The sequence below is a fragment of the Stegostoma tigrinum genome, chromosome 4 (assembly GCF_030684315.1).
Source record: "Stegostoma tigrinum isolate sSteTig4 chromosome 4, sSteTig4.hap1, whole genome shotgun sequence".
In the NCBI taxonomy this organism is placed as follows: domain Eukaryota; kingdom Metazoa; phylum Chordata; class Chondrichthyes; order Orectolobiformes; family Stegostomatidae; genus Stegostoma; species Stegostoma tigrinum.
The window spans coordinates 98,273,336-98,295,293 of NC_081357.1; the positions used below are offsets into that span (position 1 = coordinate 98,273,336).

Sequence of the window (21,958 nt, forward strand, 5' to 3'; positions counted from 1 at the left end):
GGAATAAATAGGGAGAGAGGGGGAGGCGATCCGAAGATGGAGAGAAAAGAAGATAGGTGGAGAGGAGAGTATAGGTGGGGAGGTAGGGAGGGGATAGGTCAGTCCAGGGAAGACAGACAGGTCAAGGAGGTGGGATGAGGTTAGTAGGTAGGAGATGGAGCTGCGGCTTGGGGTGGGAGGAAGGGATGGGTGAGAGGAAGAATGTGGTTAGGGAGGCAGAGACAGGTTGGACTGGTTTTGGGATGCAGTGGGGGAAGGGGAGATTTTGAAGCTGGTGAAGTCCACATTGATACCATTGGGCTGCAGGGTTCCCAAGTGGAATATGAGTTGCTGTTCCTGCAACCTTCGGGTGGCATCATTGTGGCACTGCAGGAGGCCCATGATGGACATGTCATCTAAAGAATGGGAGGGGGAGTGGAAATGGTTTGCGACTGGGAGGTGCAGTTGTTTATTGCGAACCGAGCAGAGGTGTTCTGCAAAGCGGTCCCCAAGCCTCCGCTTGGTTTCCCCAATGTTGAGGAAGCCACACCGGGTACAGTGGATGCAGTATACCACATTGGCAGATGTGCAGGTGAACCTCTGCTTAATGTGGAATGTCATCTTGGGGCCTGGGATAGGGGTGAGGGAGGAGGTGTAGGGGCAAGTGTAGCATTTCCTGCGGTTGCAGGGGAAGGTGCCGGGTGTGGTGGGGTTGGAGGGCAGCGTGGAGCGAACAAGGGAGTCACGGAGAGAGTGGTCTCTCCGGAAAGCAGACAGGGGTGGGGATGGAAAAATGTCTTGGGTGGTGGGGTCGGATTGTAGATGGCGGAAGTGTCGGAGGATGATGCGTTGTATCCGGAGGTTGGTGGGGTGGTGTGTGAGAACGAGGGGGATCCTCTTTGGGCGGCTGTGGCGGGGTGGGGTGTGAGGGATGTGTTGCGGGAAATGTATGTGTTGGTTTTTGCAAAGTGAGTCTGAGGAATAAATAGTGGAAAATAAGGAGGTAGCAGATGAACCGAACACGTATTTTGCATCAGTTTTCACTAGAGAAGGTTCTCACATCTTAGATGTATTGTAACTACATAATAAGCCTTTAAATGTTTAGATGATTAAGCCTTGCTTCTACTGAAGATTTTTGTGGACATCCTTCCCCACTTGGTCTAGATTGATTTACAAATACTAATAAGGGCGGATGGCTGTGAAACTACATAACGGTTTTACTAAACCATCTGGGAAGCATATCATAGATGATAATGGTGAAGATGGTGCAAATATAAAAGATGATACTTGAGTTTCCTGATCCTACTGAAGGCCTACTCCAAACTTGTCACATGCCTTCGAGAAACAAGAGGTATCGAGGACTCCCAAAATGAGGTGATACTGGCTTTCCAACCAGTTGTTAAATCTCCAGTCTCTTTGACCAGATTCTTCCGAAATGACATGTTGTGATATTGTAGAAACAATTCATTTATTATTTTTAAGGATGTGGGCATCACTGACTGGGCTAGTATTTATTGCTCATCCCCAAATGCCCTTGGGAAGATCGTGACGTCCCACCTTCTTGAACAGCAGCAGTCCATTTGGTATAGGCACACCTACAGCACCATTAGGAAGAGGAAACAATTAATAGGATGGATGGGTAAGGGTTAATTACTAGTAATGAAACTCACTATTCCTGGAATCATCACAAAAGTTGTGTAAAGTAGAGCAAGTGCCCCAATTTGACCAACTTTCAGACTCTGGCTGACAAAGTATGAGCCAAGTTTTCATACTGAATAAGAATCGCTATTTATTGATTTGACCGCAGCAATAGGGAACCATTTTTTAACCACTGGCATTAAATTCTATTGATTAAAACTCTCATTCCCTTACAAACTCCAGTTTTGCACAGGAACAGGCAGGAGAAAATAAGTTACGGTAAAGGGTAAAATCTGGAAAATCAGTTCTGTAGTTTTTTGGCCTCATTTGCTATTGTTGAGATTATTCTTTAGACTCCCCTGTTGGCTAGCGCATTGGAGAAAGGTGACTGAAGCAGATGCTTCCACAGATTGATAAGGATCACAAGGTGGTGGGTTCACTCAAAGTCTCTGACTTTTCAATTACAAGTCTCAGCTGACAACAACTGATGCAGGAAAGATAAATTGGTTTCTTCAGGTTTACACCAATTTCTAACTTTAGACAAGAGAGAGACTGCTCCCTAGCCAGTGAAGAATGAAAAACTTCTTGCTCGCTCTCTGCAATTTGTTCCCAGCTTCTGAGAACCAGTCACAGTTGTCAGCAGACTGAAAGATCCAGTCATCAATAACTGGACGCTAATCCATAGATCAATCAATTTCTTGTTACCAGCAAAAGCTACAAATGTAAACCCCCTCTGCTCCAAATTGTCTGCAACTTGTTCAAACAGTTGTTTACACGATGCCAGGCACGGGTGTCAGGCTACTTGGTTTCAAAACTGCAACTACTCCTTCAAACACTAGATTTTAAAACAGCTTTCTCATTTCAGTCCACATTTTTTTAAAACTGGCCCTTATAGGAGTGCTGATTGAGGGAACACAAACTTAAAATCAGAGCCAGGCAACTTCGCAGTGATGTTAGGAAAAACTCTTTTATGCAATGGTAAGTAAAATTGTGATTCCCTCCTATGAAAAGGTAGCAAATGTCAGAATTAAGAATTCTAAATCTAAGATTAATAGATTATTTTCTAAAATAAGTTAAGAGTTAAAAGATTGAGTTAGGATACAAACTAGCCACAATCTAAATGAAAGGTGGAGTAGGCTTGAGGAATTGAAGGTTCTTATGCAATTAAAAAGTAAGCATTTCAATTTTATTGAATTTAGGATCTTTCAATTTGAGTTCTGCCTGAGCTTTACGTTTCACTGACCCTTTCTTTTCAGTATTTTTCATCCTTATTATTGGTAAACTTGGTATATATTGTTTGTCCATTAACACTACCCTGAAAACAAACTGGTGTTGAGCTTTTTATTTCACACAACTTTAGAGGGCTAATTAGAGTCAGCCATATTCCTGTGGCATCGGAGGCCAAGGAAGACAAGATCAAGTGAGGGCAGTAGGTTTCCCTTCCTACAGGACTTTGGCCATCAGCTGGGTTCTTACAACAACCCAACTTCATGCTCACATTCACTGATACTAGATCTTTGGCTCGATTCTTGATCAAACTGAAGTTCAGAATCCAGATAAAATAAGAACTTGCAAGAGCCTGAATAATCCATTAATTCCGATCAATTTCCTAATTGCTTTTAATTTCCACGCATTTTCTAGTTTTACAATTTTGATATAATTTCAAATCTCACCACAAGGTATTAACTTCCAGTTTTTAAGTAATCCTTGCCTTATTTTGGATTGCAGAACAGGTTGCCTGAGACTACCAACCAGAGAACCCCTTTTCCATTAAAACATTATAAATCTTATTGCTCAAGAAACAAAGAAGCAACAAAGAAACAAAGAAACCTACAGCACAGGAACAGGCCCTTCGGCCCTCCAAGCCTGCGCCGATCAAGATCCTCTGTCTAACCTGTCATCTATTTTCTAACGGTCTATGTCCATTTGCTCCCTGCCCATCCATGTACCTGTCCAAATATATCTTAAAAGACGCTTAACGTGTCTGCATCTACCACCTCCGCTGGCAACACGTTCCAGGCGCCCACCACGCTCTGTGTAAAGAACTTTCCACGCATATCTCCCTTAAACTTTCCTCCTCTCACTTTGAACTCATGACCCCTCGTAACTGAGTCCCCCATTCTGGGAAAAAGGTTTTTGCTGTCCACCCTGTCTATACCCCTCATCAAGACTGATTAAAATTAAATAATTTCATGTGGCTGTGTAACAACAAGTCAATAATTACTGCTGTAATGCATCCACATTGACTGCAGGTTTGTTTTATTGCATTCAATGACTCAGGCAATCCTTGATTAATAAAGTACTCAAGTATTGCAAAATATGCTCATCCAAATATCAAAACCACCCTTTCTAGTAGTACAGCACGCTGTTAGTATTGCTATTTCTCTCCAACGGTGCTCAAACTCAGTTTTCCCTTCTACTGGCACAACAATCCCTCAGTGTCTCCTCTCTGACACAGGTGGTGCTTCCCTTAGTACCACCCCTCCAACGGCGCTTCCCCTCAACTCCACTCAGCGTGTCAGCCTGAATTCAAGACTCTAAACTGGACTTCAGAAGCAATTGTACTTCTCACTGAGTCATGTTTGACATGAAACTTAAGGAATGGTTGTATTCCAGTGTAACAGCATACTCAACTACAATTAGCAACATAGAAAATAGGAGGATGAGCTGGCAATTTGAGCTTGTTCTGCCATTTTAGTATGATCATCGCTAATCATCCAACTCAGTGCCCTGTTCTCACCTTCTCCTCATATTCTTTGATCCTGTTAATCCTAAGGAGTATATGTATTTCCTTCTTAAACATTCTCAACATGGTCTCTACAGCTTTCTGTGGCTGAGAATTCCACTGGCTCACTGCACTATGGGTGAGAATATTTTCTTCATCTCAGCTCTAAATGGCCTACCTCATTTCCTTAGGACTCCCGGTTCTGAACTCACTGGTCATCAAAAATGCCTTTCCTGTGTTTACACTTTCTAATATTCAATGTAATGAGATCCCACTCATTCATCTAAACTCTAATGAATATAGTCCTAACTGATCCAGTCTCTCTTCATAAACCAATCCGGCTATCTTAGGAATCAATCTGGTAAATTTTTATTGCAGTCTCTCCAGAGCCAGACTATCCACTCTCAGATAAGGAGAAAAATTGCACACAATACCCAGGTGTGATCTCACCAAGGCTCTGTGCAATTGCAGTAAGCCATCCCTACTCCTGTACTTGACTCCTCTCACAACGAATCGTAAAACACCACTTGCACTCTTCACTGTCTGCTGCACCTATATGATTACTTTCAGCAACTGCTATACAAGGATACCTAGGTCACGTTTCCAATCTATCGCCATTCTGAAAATAATTCACTGTCCACTTTTTTGCTATCAAAGTGGATAACTTCACATTTACTAACATTATACCTCACCTATCATGCATTTGCCCTCTTGCTCAACTTGTCTAAATCACACAGGAGCATCTCTGCATCCGCCCCACAGTTCACCCTCCCAGCCAGCTTTGTGTCATCTTCAAACTTGTAGATATTGCATTTAATTCCCTCATCTAAATCATTGATAGCTGGGGTTCAAGAAATGAACTTGTGGCAACGTGGAAAAAGACCTGTTTATTCCTATTTTTCTGGTCTGCCACCCAGTTCTCTATGTCACTGCACCCAGTCCACTGTGCTTTAATTTCATTGTTAATCGCTTATGTAGGACCTGATCAAACATCTTCTGAAAATCCAAATAAACCACAGCAACTGGCTCACCCTTATTAATTCTACCATTGACATTCATGAAAAAAATTCCAGTAGATTTATCAGGCATGATTTTCCCTTCATAAATCTATGCTGACTGTGACCTGTCACTATTTATGATATCAGGTATACCCAAACAGGACAAGCATCCAACTGAGCTCACAAAGCCTTTCGCTAATCTCTCCTCTGAAAGGTAACCTGTCCAACACTTTCTCAATATTGCACAGGCACAGTCAACTTGGGCAATATTTTCAATTTTCTTGATTGGGGCTTGAACCCATAGTCTTCTGATTGTAGTGGCAACAGGGCTACTCAGTGAATCATGACTAACACCAGAAATAAAATGAATCATGATATTATAAATATCCCGATGTAAAACATAAATTGTTCTTAATAACTGACTAAGGAGGAATTCTTTATTTTTGTTCTTTCTTACCCAGGACTAAAAGATAGCGTCAGTTCTGGTTCACCGTTATCCTTTGCTCCAGATCTAATCCTGTCCTTTGTGGAAACTGGAGACTGAACATTGCGATGTATAATTTCTTCTTCCTCAAACATGAGGTGAAGCCGATAGTTAATTGCCTTTATGACAGTAAAAAGGAGAGCCACTATACCACAATAAATCCCCAGAACGACTTTGCTGGGAGATGCAGCCTGCAAAACCGATCAGAAAAAAAGGCTTTAAGAAATTATTCATCACTTAAAAATTCATTCACTTTCCTGTGTGATTTTATATAGTCAATTACATTTTAAGATACAGTAATTTCAGTGTACTTCAGTGTGTGGGATCAGAGAGCTTTCCAGTCCCTTGAGCTGCTCTGAAAGAAATCTGAAAGAGCTACAAATCTGGAAATCAGAAACAAAAGCAGAAATTGCTGGAAAAACTCAGTAGCATATGCAGAATTGAAAAAGGGTCACTGGTCCTGAAATGTTAACTCTGACTTCTGTCCACAGATTTCTGCCAGACCTAAATCTCAATGAGACGAACACACCTCAGCATTCAAATTGACGTAATGAAGTTCAAATATAGTTCACATTAGTTTTAATGCCTTAAATTTCAAGATAGAGTCTGATAGATTTTTATTAGGTAGTTGTATTAAGTACTACAGAGACTTACTATGAACTAGCATCTGCAGAATTGAAAAAGTGTCACTGGACCCAAAACAACTCTGCTTTCTCTCCACAGATTCTACCAGACCTGTTGAGTTTTTCCAGCAATTTCTGTTTTTGCTTCAGATCATAGTTAATATGTTTTTTAAACCTATTTACCCACACTGGTTCTATAGTTCTTAATACCTCTACCTAATAAAAATCTAAATTAAATTCTGGTTTGTAATTGAAGTATTAAGAACTAGTGTGAACTAGATTTGAATTTCATTATTTCAATTTGAATGCTGAATTGCTGAAGTTCATTTTATTGAGATTCAGTTTTAGCCTCACTTTTTCTCTGCTTTTTCACACATGGCAAGGGAAGTCCATGCCAAGCAGATAAACCAGCAGCTTTTACTTCATTAGCTGGTGCAGGGTAGGGAGGGGAGTTCTCCTCAGAGGGTCATGTTTGCCCAATGGAGACAAACCCCACCAACACCATACTTCCCACGTATCCCCCTCCAATCAGCCTCAAACTCTGTGACACTCCCATGCCTCAAAATATACAAACTAAATTGTGGAAGGAATTTGTGACTTTCAGAAGTCTAACAGACGACATAACGAAAAGCCATGAGATGGCTTGGCTCCATGATAACTGACATATCTAACATTCTGGAGAAGAAATTTACATTAGTATAGTTGGTGGAAAAGAAATTACATCAGTGAAATTGGAGGAGGAAATTACATGAGTGAATTGACAGTGCAGCAAATGACATCAGTGTAGGTGGTTGAGACGAAAATTACACCACTAAAATTTGTGAAGGAAAAAATTACACCAGTGAAATTGCTGGCAAGAAATTACACAGTGAAATTGGTGGAAAAGGAAAGTACACCAGTGAAATTTGTGAAGGAGGAAATTACGCCAACATAATTGATAGTAGCAAGTTAAAATAGTGAAATTGCTGGAGAAAGAAGCCACAATGAAATTAGAGGAAAATAAAATTATACTAGTGAATGTGCCAATAATGTACAATGACCCTGATTTATGGTTTACTGATTTATGGCTCCAAGCTTTGATCTTCCCCAAAATAGAAATAATTTCCTTTTGTATTCTCTAATGAGCATAATTTCTCAGCTCTGTTACGAGGAACAAACAAGATTAATCAAGCTTATGAATTTTTTTCAATAGGATTTGTCTAAGTGGTAATAACTTAGAAGTGATACAAGGATCATTGGGCCCCAAGTAGTCCACACCAGGGTTCACCCTGCATGGAAGCACACAATTATAATCACATTTAGTCATACTTGTATTCATACCTGTATTCCTTCAAATCCCTTTTTCTTTGTTCATGCTTCTATGCGATCGAATCTTGAACTGTGGAAAACTTTTATTATTCTTGGTTTTGTAGTACATAACGTACTATGTTCAGTGCAGATGGTGGAACAACCTGTATAAGTCCAATGTTTTAATTTGAATTGTACAGTAGGGATAATAACTCAGTGGGTGCAATGTTCCATTTTCCTCTGCATATGTAAATCTATTTTCCCACATGTGCGAGTACAAATGTTGACTGCGTATTTTCTACTTATAAAGCATCTCTAACCATATTCCTTCTGATCCAATAAAATCCATACGTACATAGCTGCCTTTAATATCTCATGCATGTTTTTAAACCAGTCTTTCTGCCAACATATACATTTTTCCTTCGTGTAAGCCAGATGTTTAGTTCTTCCTATCACCTGTTTTATACACTTAAGTATCTTAAGGTAGATTGTCATGCGTTTTGATATCTGTACTAATGGACCAAATCTTTCAAGCAGAGGCATTCACCATTTGGATTATCACTCTGCTTTTTTTTTAATGCTATGATCAAGTTCGACATTTCTGTTGCTGACCTTCAATCTCAACTTCTTCAGAAATGTGGACTGTGTCTTACAGACAAGTAAGATGTTGCAGTGCAGGTTTGTCAAAAGAAGACAAGTCATAGCCCCTTTCTAAGTTGCTTTCAATCACATTCTGATAAGCTTTAAAATAACCCAAGCTTGCTTTAATTCTATTTCACAGTAGAAAATGTAATTTTCAGAAATTCTATTCCATGACTGGCATTTTTAAAATCAAATTACTTGCAATTCCATGCATGTAAGTGCATCAGGTGAAGAATGCAAATGGTATGTTGACCTCCCTAGTGAGAGGATTCAAATACAGGAGCAAGGACGCCTTGCTGCATTATACAGGGGCTTGATGAGACCATACCTAGGAGCATTATGTGCAAATTGGTCACCTTATCTAGCTATGGAGGAAGTGCAATGAAGATTTACCATTCCATTCCTGGATTGGCAGGCTGATGCATGAAGAGAGGCTGGATCAGTTAGGGCGACATTAACTGACATTAAAAAACAATGAGATGGGAGGTATCTCATTGAAATCTATAAAATTCTAACAGGTCTAGATACAGTAAATGCAGGAAAGATGTTCTGATAACTAGAGAGTCCGGAACCAGGCATCACAGACTACAGATATGGAGTACACAATTTCAGACTGACAGGAAGAGAAATTTTGTCACACAGATAGTAGTGAGCAAAGTGTCATGTTGATTGTCTGGCCAAATCAAATCACAGAGCCCACATGGACCAGACATGAAATAGCCCAGCAATAGACTCAAGTAAAAAGAAATTACAGACAACCTTTACATTAAAAAAAAAGTCACCTTTCAACCTTTGGTAAATCATCTCCACACCACCGCCATATTGGATTCTGGCAAACGGTCCAATGGGGGGAAATCATTTGAATAAAAGTAGTTCTGAGGGTATCACTGAAAAATAATAGATCAAGTCACACCACAGTTGTGGAGAACAAAGGGGAAGCCATTGAGCAAAACAACATGTTTGTCTGGCAATGACCTTATAAAAAGAGGGAAGGCTTGATTTGGAGGAGACCTGCAATAGAGAAAGCTTTTGAGAACAACACACTAGAGATCATTTAACAGCAGTAGATTGCAGCAAGAGCTCCACTCATAGATGCAGGGTAACACCCTTGGAGAACAATTCACTTCGACTTGCAATATGACTGTTTAAATAATTTCTTAAATTGTGTGTGGATTGAATAGTGACAGTTTTCTTGTGACAGATTCTGGCACTTTATAACTCCAACAATTCATGCACTGTATTCATATTCATGGCAACATCTTAAACTCTCCTCCCTCTTGCACAACATTTTGTTAGTCATGTAGTCTTTCATACAGTGAGTTCTTGATAATTACTGTTATTATGGAGTATAATCATATAATTTTGAAAATGCACACTCACTTTTTCAGCTAGTGCAAACTATGCACATTAGACAGTCCAGCTTCAACCAGATTGAATTCCCTAGCTATTGGGTGATATCCTAATGTAGTAAGGGGACACATTTGCCAGAGGACTGTTCACAAAGACAATGGTTTGGATTAAGAGAAGTACAATTTGTTGAATATTGGAGCCCTTTTCTTTTTAAAAAAAGCTGAATTTTCCTGATATTTCTTTTGTAGCATGAGATTTCAGTTAATAACTATTACAGCAGTACTTAACTTCCTGTACTGGCATATGAAAACAAAGGAAAGATGCCCACTGAACTAGTGTCAGAATCTGAAAGAAGTACTTGTTACATAGGCTAGGACTATTTTCACTGCAGCATAAGAGTTTGAAGGGTGACCTTATAGAGGTTTATAAAATCGAGAGGGGCAAAGAAAAGGTGAATGCAGAGGTCTTTTCCCTAGATGGGGAAGTTCAAAACTAGGGGGCATACATTTAAGGTGAGACAGGAAAGCTTTAAAACGGACCTGAGGGGCAACTTGTTTTTCCCCACAGACGGTGATGCATATATGGAATGAACTGCCACAGGAAGTGATAGATGCAGGTACAGTTTACAACATTTAAAAAGACATTTGGTCAGGTACATGAATAAGAAAAGTTTAGAGGGTTATGGACTAGTTTGGGAACTCTGGTCAGTATGGATGAGTTGGACCAAAAAAAGGGGTTTGTTTCAATGTTGTATGGTTATGATTTTACTCAGGGCAAGGGGCAATGGGGAAAACCCATTAGGGCTAGGTCAATTCTGTGCTTGGGTTAAGGAAGTTGGGAAGCCAAATCTACACTGGAAATGCAGTGCAGGGGCCAAACTTTCTGAGGTCAGACTCCACACGGGAGTAACCATACTGGAGCTAGGGCAAATCCGCAGAGGGGATTTCTGTAGGGACCAAGAACAGATTAGGCCATATCTACTGTGGAGTAACCACAGAGAAGGGGTTCTTCTCGCAGAGAGCAGCTGTCATCAGGCAGTCCCCAGAAAGCAGTCTTCATTGAGCAATCCTCACCAGACAGGTCGAAGACAGACCAGAAGGAGAGGAGGAAGATTAAGGAAAGAATTCCTCAACACCTCAGCTGGACAATAAGATGCTGCCTCCCCACCACATTAACAATACCAACACATTCAATACTAACAGCCTGTTCATCCTCTGGTATTAGGGAACCATCCCCAATTGTCATGGTTATGGACAATTTCAGACAGTTAAAAGTCAACCATAATTTTTTGAATGTGGAGTCAAATATAAGCCATGCCAAAATAAAAACACAAAAAAGAAATGTGTTGGGAATCAAGATTCAGAGACTTTTTCCAATGACATTAAAAGAATGATAGTCATGAGCAATGTGGACTCCTTAAAGATGAGCGTGTGAGATAATGCAAGTTAAAATAATAAGAAAATAAAATAAATGGCAGCTTAGTTGAACAAATGCTTTGTATTAGTTTTCCCAATGGAGGAAGACAATTATGCACGCAGCATTCCATGGAAAGCAATAATGAAATGTGGACTGCATTAACCATCAAATCTCAGATCTCCAATAAAAACTTTAAGTGGATTCCCTGGATGAACAAAAGATAAAGAGAAATGTTACAAACTGCAATCAATCTCTGTAATTGAGTCAACAAATATAAAAAGAAATAAGTTACAGAAGGTGAAGCCTTCTTTAGGTGTTGATATTAAAGAAGATCTGAACAAAATAAACATATCCAGAACATTCAGGGCAACACAGTGGCTAGCACAGCTGCCTCACAGCCCCAGGGACCCAGATTTGATTCCAGCCTTGGGCAACTGTCTGTGTGGAGTTTGCACATTCACCCCATGTCTGCATGGATTTCATCCAGGTGTTCTAGTCTCCTCTCTCAGTTCAAAGATGTGCAGGCCAGGTGGATTAGTCACAGGAAATTCAAGGTTACAGGAATAAGACATGTCTGGGTGGGATGCTCTTCAGAGGGGTGGTGTGGACTCAATGGGCCAAATGACCTGCTTCCACACTGTATGGATATGATCTATAGACCGAAAAAGTTCACAGCACCTAAATGATTCTGATCCTTTATTATGTCAAAAAGAATAGGCCCATAGCAAATAGCACAGTGACAGCTTCAAGAAAGAAGTACTGAATATTTTAGAAAGATGTAAAAACAGCATGGTTGTTGCAGTGGATGATTTTAACTTCCCCTGTATTGACTCAGACTCACTTCTTGCTAAAGACTTAAGACTATTCAGGAATATGCAATCAGTCCAACAAGGGAAAGGGTTATACTGGATCTAGCTTTAGAAATAAGCCCAGCTAGATGAGTGAAGTTTCAGTGGGGTAGTATTTCAGGAGTAGAGACCACAATACTGGAGTTTTATGTTACTTGTTGTAAGGGATAACAGCAGTCCTCAGGTCAAGGTGTTAAACTGCGGGGTAGATGAACTACAATAATGTTAGGGAGCAACTGCAGGGTGTTGATTGGAGGCGACTGTTTGAGGATAAAACCACATTGGACATGTGGGAATATTTCAAATGGTAGCTGATAAGAGTTCAGGAGCAGCACATTTGTGCAAGAATGAAGCACTGGTGTGGTAAGTTACATGAACCTTGGATGTCAAGCGATGTTGTGACCTTGGTCAAAAAGAAAAAGGAAGCAAATATAGGGTCTAGATGAATGGGAAATGACAATGGCCTTGAAGTTTAAGGAGAATAGGAAAAAAAAACTTAAGCAGGGCTAAATTGGGTCATGAAAAGTCATTAGCAAACAGGATTAGGAGAAAATCGAAAGAAATACGGATGCTGTAAATCAGGAACAAAAACAGAAGTTGCTGGAAAAGCTCAGCAGGTCTAGCAGCATCTATGAAGAAGAAAAAAATCAGAGTTAACATTTCAGGTCTGGTGACCCTTCCTCAGGATTAAAGGAGAATCCCACAGCTTATCATGCATATATAGAAAGCAAGAGGGTAGCCAGGGAAAAGGTTGCCCCACTCAAGGATAAAGGAGGGAATGTATGCGTGGATCCATGACAGATTAAGCAAGATCTTAAATGAACGCTGTGTGTCAGTATTCACCAAAGGGAAGGAACTAGTGGAGGATGATCTCAGGGAAGGGAGTGTCAAAATTCAAGTGTCAAGTTGCTATTAAAAAGGAACAGGTGTTGTGCATCTTAGTAAGTGTTAAGATCAGTCCCCGAGTCGTGATGGGATCTATGCCAGAATATTGAGGAAGAGAAGAGAAGAGAACAAATTGCTGGAGCATTGAAAGTTGTCTTTATATTCTCTTTGGCCACAGGTGAGGTCCCAGAGAACTGGAGAATAGTTAATTTGACCCATTGTTTAAAAAGGGTAACAGATAATCCAGGAAACTACAGGCCTGTGAACCTCACATCAGTGGTAAGGAAATTATTGGAAAATATTCTCAGGGACAGGATCCATAAGCATTTAGAAATAAATAGCTGATTTGCAAGAGACAGCATGGTTTTGTGCAGGGGAGGTCATGCCTCACGAACTTGATCGAGTTTTTTGAGGTGGTGACAAAGAAAATCAATAAGGGAAAAGCAGTTGATGTTTTCTACATGGAGCTCAGTGAAGTCTTTGACAAGGTACCTCATGGCAGACTGGTAGAAAAGGTGAAGTCAATGGGGTCAGTGGTGGAAAGATGCTTTTGAGAATGGAGGGCTATGATTAGTGGGGCTCCACAGGGATCAGTGCTGTGATCTCTGCTGCTCATGATCTACATAAAGGATTTGGAGGAAAATGTAGTTGGTGTGATTAGAAAGTTTGCGGACAATACAAAAATTGGTGGAGTTGCAGATAATGAGGATTGTCAGAGGATAAAGCAGGATATGGACCAGTTGGAGGTATGAGCGTAAAAAAAGGCAGGTGGAGTTTAATCTGGACAAATGTGAGATGATCCATTTTGGACAGTCAAGTACAGATGGAAATCATACAGTGAATGGCAGAATCCTTACGAGGAACAGAAGTCACGGAATCCACACAGTGCGGGAACAGTCCCTTCAGCACAACAAATCCACACCGACCCTCAAGAGCATCCAACCTAGACTCATCCTCCTACAACCCATCAATTCTACACATCTTTGAACACAACGGGCAATTTAGCATGGCCAATCCACTTAGCCTGCACACCCGTGGACTGTGGGAGGAAATGGGGCACCCAGAGGAAACCCACACAGACACGAGGAGAATGCGCAAACTCCACACGGACAGTCACCCAGGGGTAGATTTCAAATCTGGGTCCCTGGCGCTGAGAGGCAGCAGTGCTGCCCACTAAGCCATCGTGCTGCCCTAATGTGGGTGCACAGGTCACACAGATCACTCAAGGCATCAGTGCAGGTAGATAAGTTAGTAAAAAAAGGCCTACAGCATGTTTGCCTTTATTGGAAGGGCACTGGGTATAAGGATAGTCAAGTTATGTTCCAGCTTTATACAATTTTAGTTAGGGCACACTTGGAACACTGCGCACAGTTCTGGTCACCACACTAGCAGAATGATCTGGATGCTTTGGACAGGGTACAGAATGTTGCCCTGTATGGGGGATTTTCAGCTTTGAAGAAAGGTTGTATAGACTAGGTTTGTTTTCACCGAAATGCAGGAGGTTGAGGGGTGACCTGGTAAACTTCTATCAGATTGTGAATGGCATGGATAAAGTGGAGAGTATGAAGCCTTTTTCCCCCAGGGTGGAGGGGTCAATTACTGAGGGAAACAGTTTTACGGTGCAAAGTGGATGGGGGTGGGGGATGTTTGAAAGAGACATGCAAGGCACATTTTTCACATTAGGGGTGGTGAGTGCCTGGAACGTGTTGCCAGAAGAGGTGGTGGAAGCAGACACAACAGTAGCATTCAAGAAGCACCTAGATGAATATATGAATAGGAATGGAATGGAGGGATAGAGATCCTCTAAGTGAAGACAGTCTTACTATGCAAAGGCAAAATGTTTGGCGCAGGCTTGAAGGGCCAGATGGCCTGTTCCTTACTGTAGTGTTCTTTGAATAATCACTATGGGTCTGCAGTCATCAAGAGTGACACAATTACACCTCACCCCAAAGCCCAAGGTTTCACACAGATATTGTTGCCATACTAAAAGTCCTAAAAGGACTGGATTACTCGAGTAACATGTTTTCTAACAATGCTATCTTACTGATGTCAACAATAGTGAGTTCGTAGAATCTCAGAACAGTGCAATTGTTCAGAGGTGATGGCAAAGGAAGGTTTTAAAATGAACTTTATGTGGGTTTCCAGAAGACATTTGATCAGGTTCCACACAGGAGGCTGAAATTAAAAATAATTTTTCGGTTCAAGAGATTGATCGGACAGTAGGAGACAGAGTGCAGGGACACTGGACATAAAATGGAAGCAAGTGACTAGTAATGTGCCACAAGGATGTGTCTTGGGACCTCAACTGATTAACAATTAGTTTATTAATATTTTATTAATAACTTAAAGAACACAACAGAAAGTTGACATTTAAATCTGTCAATGACAAAGATTGCTGGCATTGCAAACAATATAGGTAAGCAAAATTACAAAAGAGACATTGATAAAATGTGATAACAGAACTGTGGTAGATGGAATTCAAACCAATTAAGTATGAGGTCATACAATTTTGAATAAAGTTGAATTATTTAAATAACTAGAAGGCAATAACAAAGACAAGAAAGCTACAGCAAGAAAATTTACTATATGGATACATGAACACCAACTGAGAGACATAACCAATTCTCACTTGTCTCACTGCACATGGACAACAAAGAACATGAAATTTGACTGGGACAACACATCCATAACAGCACAAGCCAAACAGAGACATGCCAGAGAATTCCTGGAGGCCTGGTGTTCCAAACAGAACTCCTTCAACAAACACATTGAATTAGACCCTGTGTACAAACCACTGAGAAACAAAACTGGAAATAAGACTGATCACCCCAGCAAACCAAGGCATGTAAATAACTAGCAGGACAGAACATCGCCGCTTCATCAGAAGTGCACTGATGATGTTACCTAGCAGGCGACAAAATATTTGCAACCAAACCCACCAGCTCAGTAAACAATCTCAAAGCTACAGCTGAACAAAGCTGGAGAGACCACTTCAGGATACTTTATAAACTTATAGGCATTGCATACAAGAAGCTGTACAGATTCAACAACAACTCATATTTGTGTAGCACGTGCAAAGACACTTCACAGGAGAGTTATAAACTAAAGAGTATAACACTGAGCCAAATAAGGAGATTAATCAGATAACCAAAAGCTTGTCACAGTTTCAAGAAATGTCCTTGTTTTAGAAAATGAGATGGAAAGGTTGGAATCGAACCTGGGTCCTTGGCACTGTGAGGCAGCAGTGCTATCCATTAAATCACCATGCCACCCATCAAATCACCATGCCACCCATCAGATAGTTACCAGGTAGAAGATGGAGCTGATAGCTGAGGACTGGAATTTGGAGCAGGGATCAATTTTCCCCAATATTTAAGTGGAGAAAATATCTGTTCCTTCAGTACTGGATATCAGAAAGCAGTCTGATAATTTAGCAACAGCGAAGGAGTTATGAGGTGCTGGTGAGGTTCAGCTAGATGTTGTGGGTATACATTTAAACTAATGTTATGTTTTTTTTCAGATGATGCAGCCCAAGGACAATATGTAAATGTAAAACAGAAAGGGGTCAAGGGCACATCCTTGGGGGATACCAGAGGTAATGTTGTGGGAACAGGAAGTGAAGCTATTGCAAGTGATACTTTGGCTATGAGTAGATAAATAATGGAACAAAGTGAGAACAGCCCCACCAATTTGGATGGCAGCATAGATGCACTGAGCACAATGATGTGATCAACCAGGTCAAAGGTTGCAGACCAGATGAGATGGAAAAGTTTGTCACAACCATACAGAATGTCATGTGACTTAAATAAGAACCACTTCAGTCCCTTGGCAGAAGCAGTAACCTGATTGGAATGCTTCAACATGAAGCTCGGGGAAAAGATGGGAATGGATTTGGGATAACAATGAGAAATTAAGGCTTTGCTTGACTGGGAGTTAATGCAGATCAGCAAGCAAAATAGAGATGGGTAGACGGGTAAATGGGACCTCATGGGATTTACTTCACAAGCAATAGGTAAGAGTCTTGAATGACCTCAAGTTTACAAAAGGTGGTACACCAGGGGTAGGTGGAACAATCAAGTCTCGAGGTAACAAAGGCATGGATGAGAAATGCAGCAGCAGATATAGTGATGCAGGGGCCGAATTGGGTGCAATATAGAAGTGGAAATAGAATTAGCGAGTGTAGATGAGATAGAAAGCTTATCTCAGACTCAAACAGAACACCAGGCTGTGAACAGCCCATTTCAGCTACCAGAGAAAGAGAGAGAGTCAGTGGCCAAGGAAAACAAAATAAAACAAAAACCAGGACATTCCAGCTCATTTAATAATGTAAAACGTAAGAATAAGAATTTTTGGGTGCTAAAGGATCTGCAGTCAAGGAGGCTTGATGGAATTAAGATGTATTAAAACAGGAGTTGGTCCTTTAGCCCATCGAGCTGATCTGCTACCCAACTCCATATACATGCCTTTGTCACACACACACCCCCTTCATATTTTTGCATTACAATATCTATCAATTTCCAATTTAAAATTTACAAATAATCTAGCATTAAGTGTCGTGTGTGGGAGGGAATTTCAAAATTTCTACAACTATTTCAATGCAGAAATGTTTCCTAAATTCATTTCTGCAAGATATGGCTCTAATTTTTGATTATGTCCCCTAACCATAGAGTCCTCAATCAGTGGAAACTGACTTTCTTTTATTAACCCTAAATGTTACCTTAATATCTTTAAGACTTCAATCAAATAATTTCAAAGAATACAATCTTATTTGGGGCGGCACGTTGGCACAGTGGTTCACACTGCAGCCTCACAGCGCCAAGGACCCGGGTTCGATTCCCGCCTCAGGCGACTGTCTGTGTGGAGTTTGCACATTCTCCCCGTGTCTGCACGGGTTTCCTCCGGGTGCTCCGGTTTCCTCCCACAGTCCAAAGATGTGCAGGCTAGGTGGACTGGACATGCTAAATTGCCCGTAGTGTTCAGGGTTATGGGGGTGATGGGCCTGGATGGGATGCTTCAAAGGGCGGTGTGGACTTGTTGGGCCGAAGGGCCTGTTTTCACACTGTAGGGAATCTAATCTAATTTTTCCCTCATGATTTGCCTCTTGAAGTCCAGTTAAACCTATTCTGCACTTCATCCTGGCTCAATATATCCTTTCTAAGGTGCACTGATCAAAGTTATTCACAGTACTTCAAGCTGTGGTTTAACCACAAATTTGAGTTTTTAGACTTTCAACTCATAAGGAACTCAAGAGTTGTGAGATGCAGGCAAGAAAGTGGTATTAAAGTTACAATCTTACTGAAAGGTCAAACAAACTTGAAGAACCACATGATCTACTCTGCTCCTAATTTCAATGGTCACGTATAGCAGTTGGAGGTAGTCTAACCCCCAGACATGTGAAATGCAAATATATGAAGTGTGAAATGTCATGACCCTCACAATCCAACCTCCTTAAGATATCCACTGCTTTGTAGATGTCTTGGGACAGTAAGGGAATAACCTCTGACAAAAATAGCTTTCTAGCAACTCCTGCAACCGAACTGCTGACAAACGTAGTAAGTTGCATTCAAATCTTCAACTGGGGAGGTGAAGAGAGGCACCCTAATGGCTGGAGCCCAGGATCTTCATAATTTTTGCCCATGCTTCCATCCTGGAGAGGACACGCAAGTTTTAGTGCATTGCATTAACATGGTGCAGGAAATAACAGCTTTAAGTGATCCTGCAATATACAGAACGGATGTTCCAGGCTGTCTCTCATTGCAGCAGGGATCCTGTGTTCCATTGACCAGTATAGCCCATATCACATCACGTAACCCCAATTAGTAGAGGACCTTCCACAGTCCATTAGTTTCATTGGGTGCTTAGAGTCTCTGTTTAGCAAGTGGATAGAATTCATCACACCTGGGCATGCAAATAAGAATGCTGGAAGATACCACCTCTTCTTTTGGTAAGCTGGAAAGTCAAGGCCTTGTATGCTAGATTTATAGTTAACTTACAGCTGGTTGTTAACACACAATATAGCCATGACCAACATGGAACTTGATAGGCTGAACAATTACATATATAAGTATGTGCCTGGCAGAAAAACTATTCTTGATAACATAACTCCAACAAATTGTTCATATATGGTCTCCCCTTCTACCTTTCAACTGAAACAATGATGGTTAGCCTCATGTGTGTGTTCCAATGCTGTGCTCCACTACAAAAGTGAAAGACCAATTTTATGAGGAACTTAAAATTACTATCAGCAACATATCTTTATCTCCTGGGAAATTTCAACGCAAGAGTGGGCACAGACTATGCGACCATGCCCTCCTGCTCATGGCCTGGGAATGGACACAGACTACCGGAGCTTTTCTACTACCACAAGCTTTGCATAGCCTATGTCTTCTTCAAAATAGAAAACAGGATCACAAGATGTCCCAAAGCTAGTTAAGATCAAGACATTGGCACCAACTGTGTCTGACTAACATTGAACATGATACTGTGAACAACATTCTCAATGATTTTTCATTCAAAGCAGTAATGTTACCCTTATATCAAAGCCAGTGATATTACCGTCTCATAAAAAAAATTAACAATTTCTTGGCTCATTTGATATGACACTTTCCAACATTCCCACAGAGTACAGAAGCTAATGGATACTTGGAGACACCATTAACAATACCAGACGCTCAAAATTATGAAAAGAAACAGCAAAACAAAAAGCACTGACTGATTTGAAACTAACACTGCTGTAAGGGAACCTACCATTGAAGACAAGTAGTTCACTCTTATTAATTAGAGATGATCCAACAGAGGTGACTCAACACAATATGAGCCCACAAAGTCAAATCCAAAAAAAGACAGCCAGATGATTCACCAATAATTATTGGTTACAATTCTGCCAGAATATCCAGATGTACTTTGACTATGGAGTGGCAAGGGCATATATGAAGGGAAAAAAAGGGAAAGAGATGCATCAATAAAGAAAATAGTTCTATTGTGAACAAAGACAGGGGGCATCATTATTGATCAGAATCATAATGTTCCACCCATCTCTCCAGCTGTTTAAGAACAGAATTCACTGTGGAAGCTCCAGACACCACAGAAAGATTACCTATCATAGCAATGCTGGAGGATGAGCTCAAAAATCGAGGGCTTACTTGCCGTGGGCAAAGCTTGACTACCTAAACTCATTAAGGAAAGGAAAATCATTGCCCTATAGCATCAGCATGAATTTCTCTGCAACTGAGGGACTGGCAATGCTCCAGCATTTCCTGATGCAAATATTGTGACCCTGCACAAGAATCAGAGAAACCTCAAGAATGAGAATGACCAGTGATTGCAACAAATTTTGAGGCATTTCCCTGCTCAGCATTGTGGGAAATGAATTCTCAGGATTTGCAGTTTGACAGAGGCAACACCAATGAGCCAAGTATTGGAAAATGGAACTAGATGGATATTTGATGATCAGTACGGATACAATAAGCCTAAAGTTACCATGCTTTGAAAAAACTTGTTGCATCTTCTCAGTCCACTGTCTTCCCTGCAGAAACCGTTTTGTGGAGTGAGGTTCATGAGTTACAGCAGGGGGTGCTCAAGTTATGGGCTCTGAGAAAGGGTCAGTCGACCCAAAAGATTAACTCTGCTTTCTCTCCACAGATGCTGCCAGTCTTGCTGAGGTTTTCCAGCAATCTCTTTTTATGGTACTCAAATCAGTTATCCACCACAATGCATGCCATTGTCTTTGGAAGTGGAACACTGCATCGGTAGAAGTGACTGTAGAATGGCTTCCACCCTCTTGTATTCTGGTCTCCATATAAAGGATAGTATTCCACGTGATAGTCTCAAGCTCAATGAATAGATCGAGAGGATGAATACCCTAATGTACCGTAACCACCATCTCCTAAAGGTGACCTCCATACACAATCCCCACTCCTACCAAATATTGGCCACGTCCAGATCTAACCCTGTCCTCTACAAGAGGTCCGACGGCCTTCCACACTAGCTCCGCTCTCGACAGCTGGATCTCTCCTCTGCACCACAGCTTCACCCGTGTCCTGTCAGTAACTCACCAAATGCAGCACAAACGGGGCTCCGAGTAGTATTATCCACAAGTACAGGTGAAAGGCGTTGGAGAAGCCGCTCTGCTGGGGCTCCAGGTAGCAGCCGCCCGTCAGCGCCGCCCATACCCCGCGCCGGAGGAGGCTGACGAGTTGCCAGCCCATAGCGGACACGGCCGTTAGACCCCAACTCCCCTGCAACAACCGTTAAGCCAGCGCCATGTTCTTGACACGCTCTCCGTCCTTCCCGTCATCCTCTCGGCCGCAGGTGGGCGGGTTTACTGCAGGTCATTCCGCAGCCGCGTCCCTCTCAGTATTACCCCCCCCGCGCGAGGGAGGGTTCCCCAAAACTCACCCTCATATCCACGGGGGATTCCCAACATCCCCATACCCACCGAGAAACATGCTCTAACCCCACACCCGTCAAAGGTGGGCAGCCCCCACTCCACAGCTATGCATTAATTTCCATGAATACCACAGGCCCATTCCCTTCACACAACTCTTTCCATCCAAAACTGAGCCCAACGCCTACTCTTTCTGTGCACCGATCCCAAACTCATCCCACTGCCCTGGTACTTTCCTCATAAGTGTATTTGTAATCAACCTTTTCAAAAACTATGTGACATATCTCAGGACCAAGTGGGACTCGAACTGAGATCTTCTTTCTCAGAGGAAAGGACACGAATCCTGCACCGCATCAGCGCTTCTTATAAACACTTCGTATCAATCCCAACCTAATTCCACTTCTGTTCTCTTCTCCATAATTCTGTACTAATTCTAAACAAATTCCATTGTTATATGCTAATTCCTTGGCCATACGTCAATCCAATACTAATCCCACTATGTCCCTGTATCAATTACTATCCCACTCGTATTATTACCCTATATCAGTCTAGAACTGATCTCGTTGCGACATGTTCACTGCTCGTAGTTCTTCTATCAATCTCAAACTAAACCCACTGACGCTCTATCCGAGGCTTTGCAACTTTAATTATTGATGTGCTTGGTTTTAAAATGAAAATCACATAATTTGTGGCCCCG

At 41.4% G+C, this 21,958-nt stretch overlaps 1 protein-coding gene across 1 annotated transcript in view; it reads right to left on the minus strand.

Annotated features, from left to right (window-relative positions):
* The window catches only part of LOC125452477 (pecanex-like protein 1), a 244,466-nt gene extending 223,264 nt beyond the window's left edge, over window positions 1-21,202 (minus strand). The window contains exons 1-2 of the mRNA XM_048530940.2: window positions 20,930-21,202; window positions 5,798-6,015 (exon numbers count right to left, since the gene is read on the minus strand). Coding sequence (XP_048386897.1) covers window positions 5,798-6,015; window positions 20,930-21,082 — 371 coding nt within the window. The 5' untranslated portion in view covers window positions 21,083-21,202. The remainder of the gene's footprint in view (window positions 1-5,797; window positions 6,016-20,929) is intronic.
* Window positions 21,203-21,958: the final 756 nt, after the last annotated feature.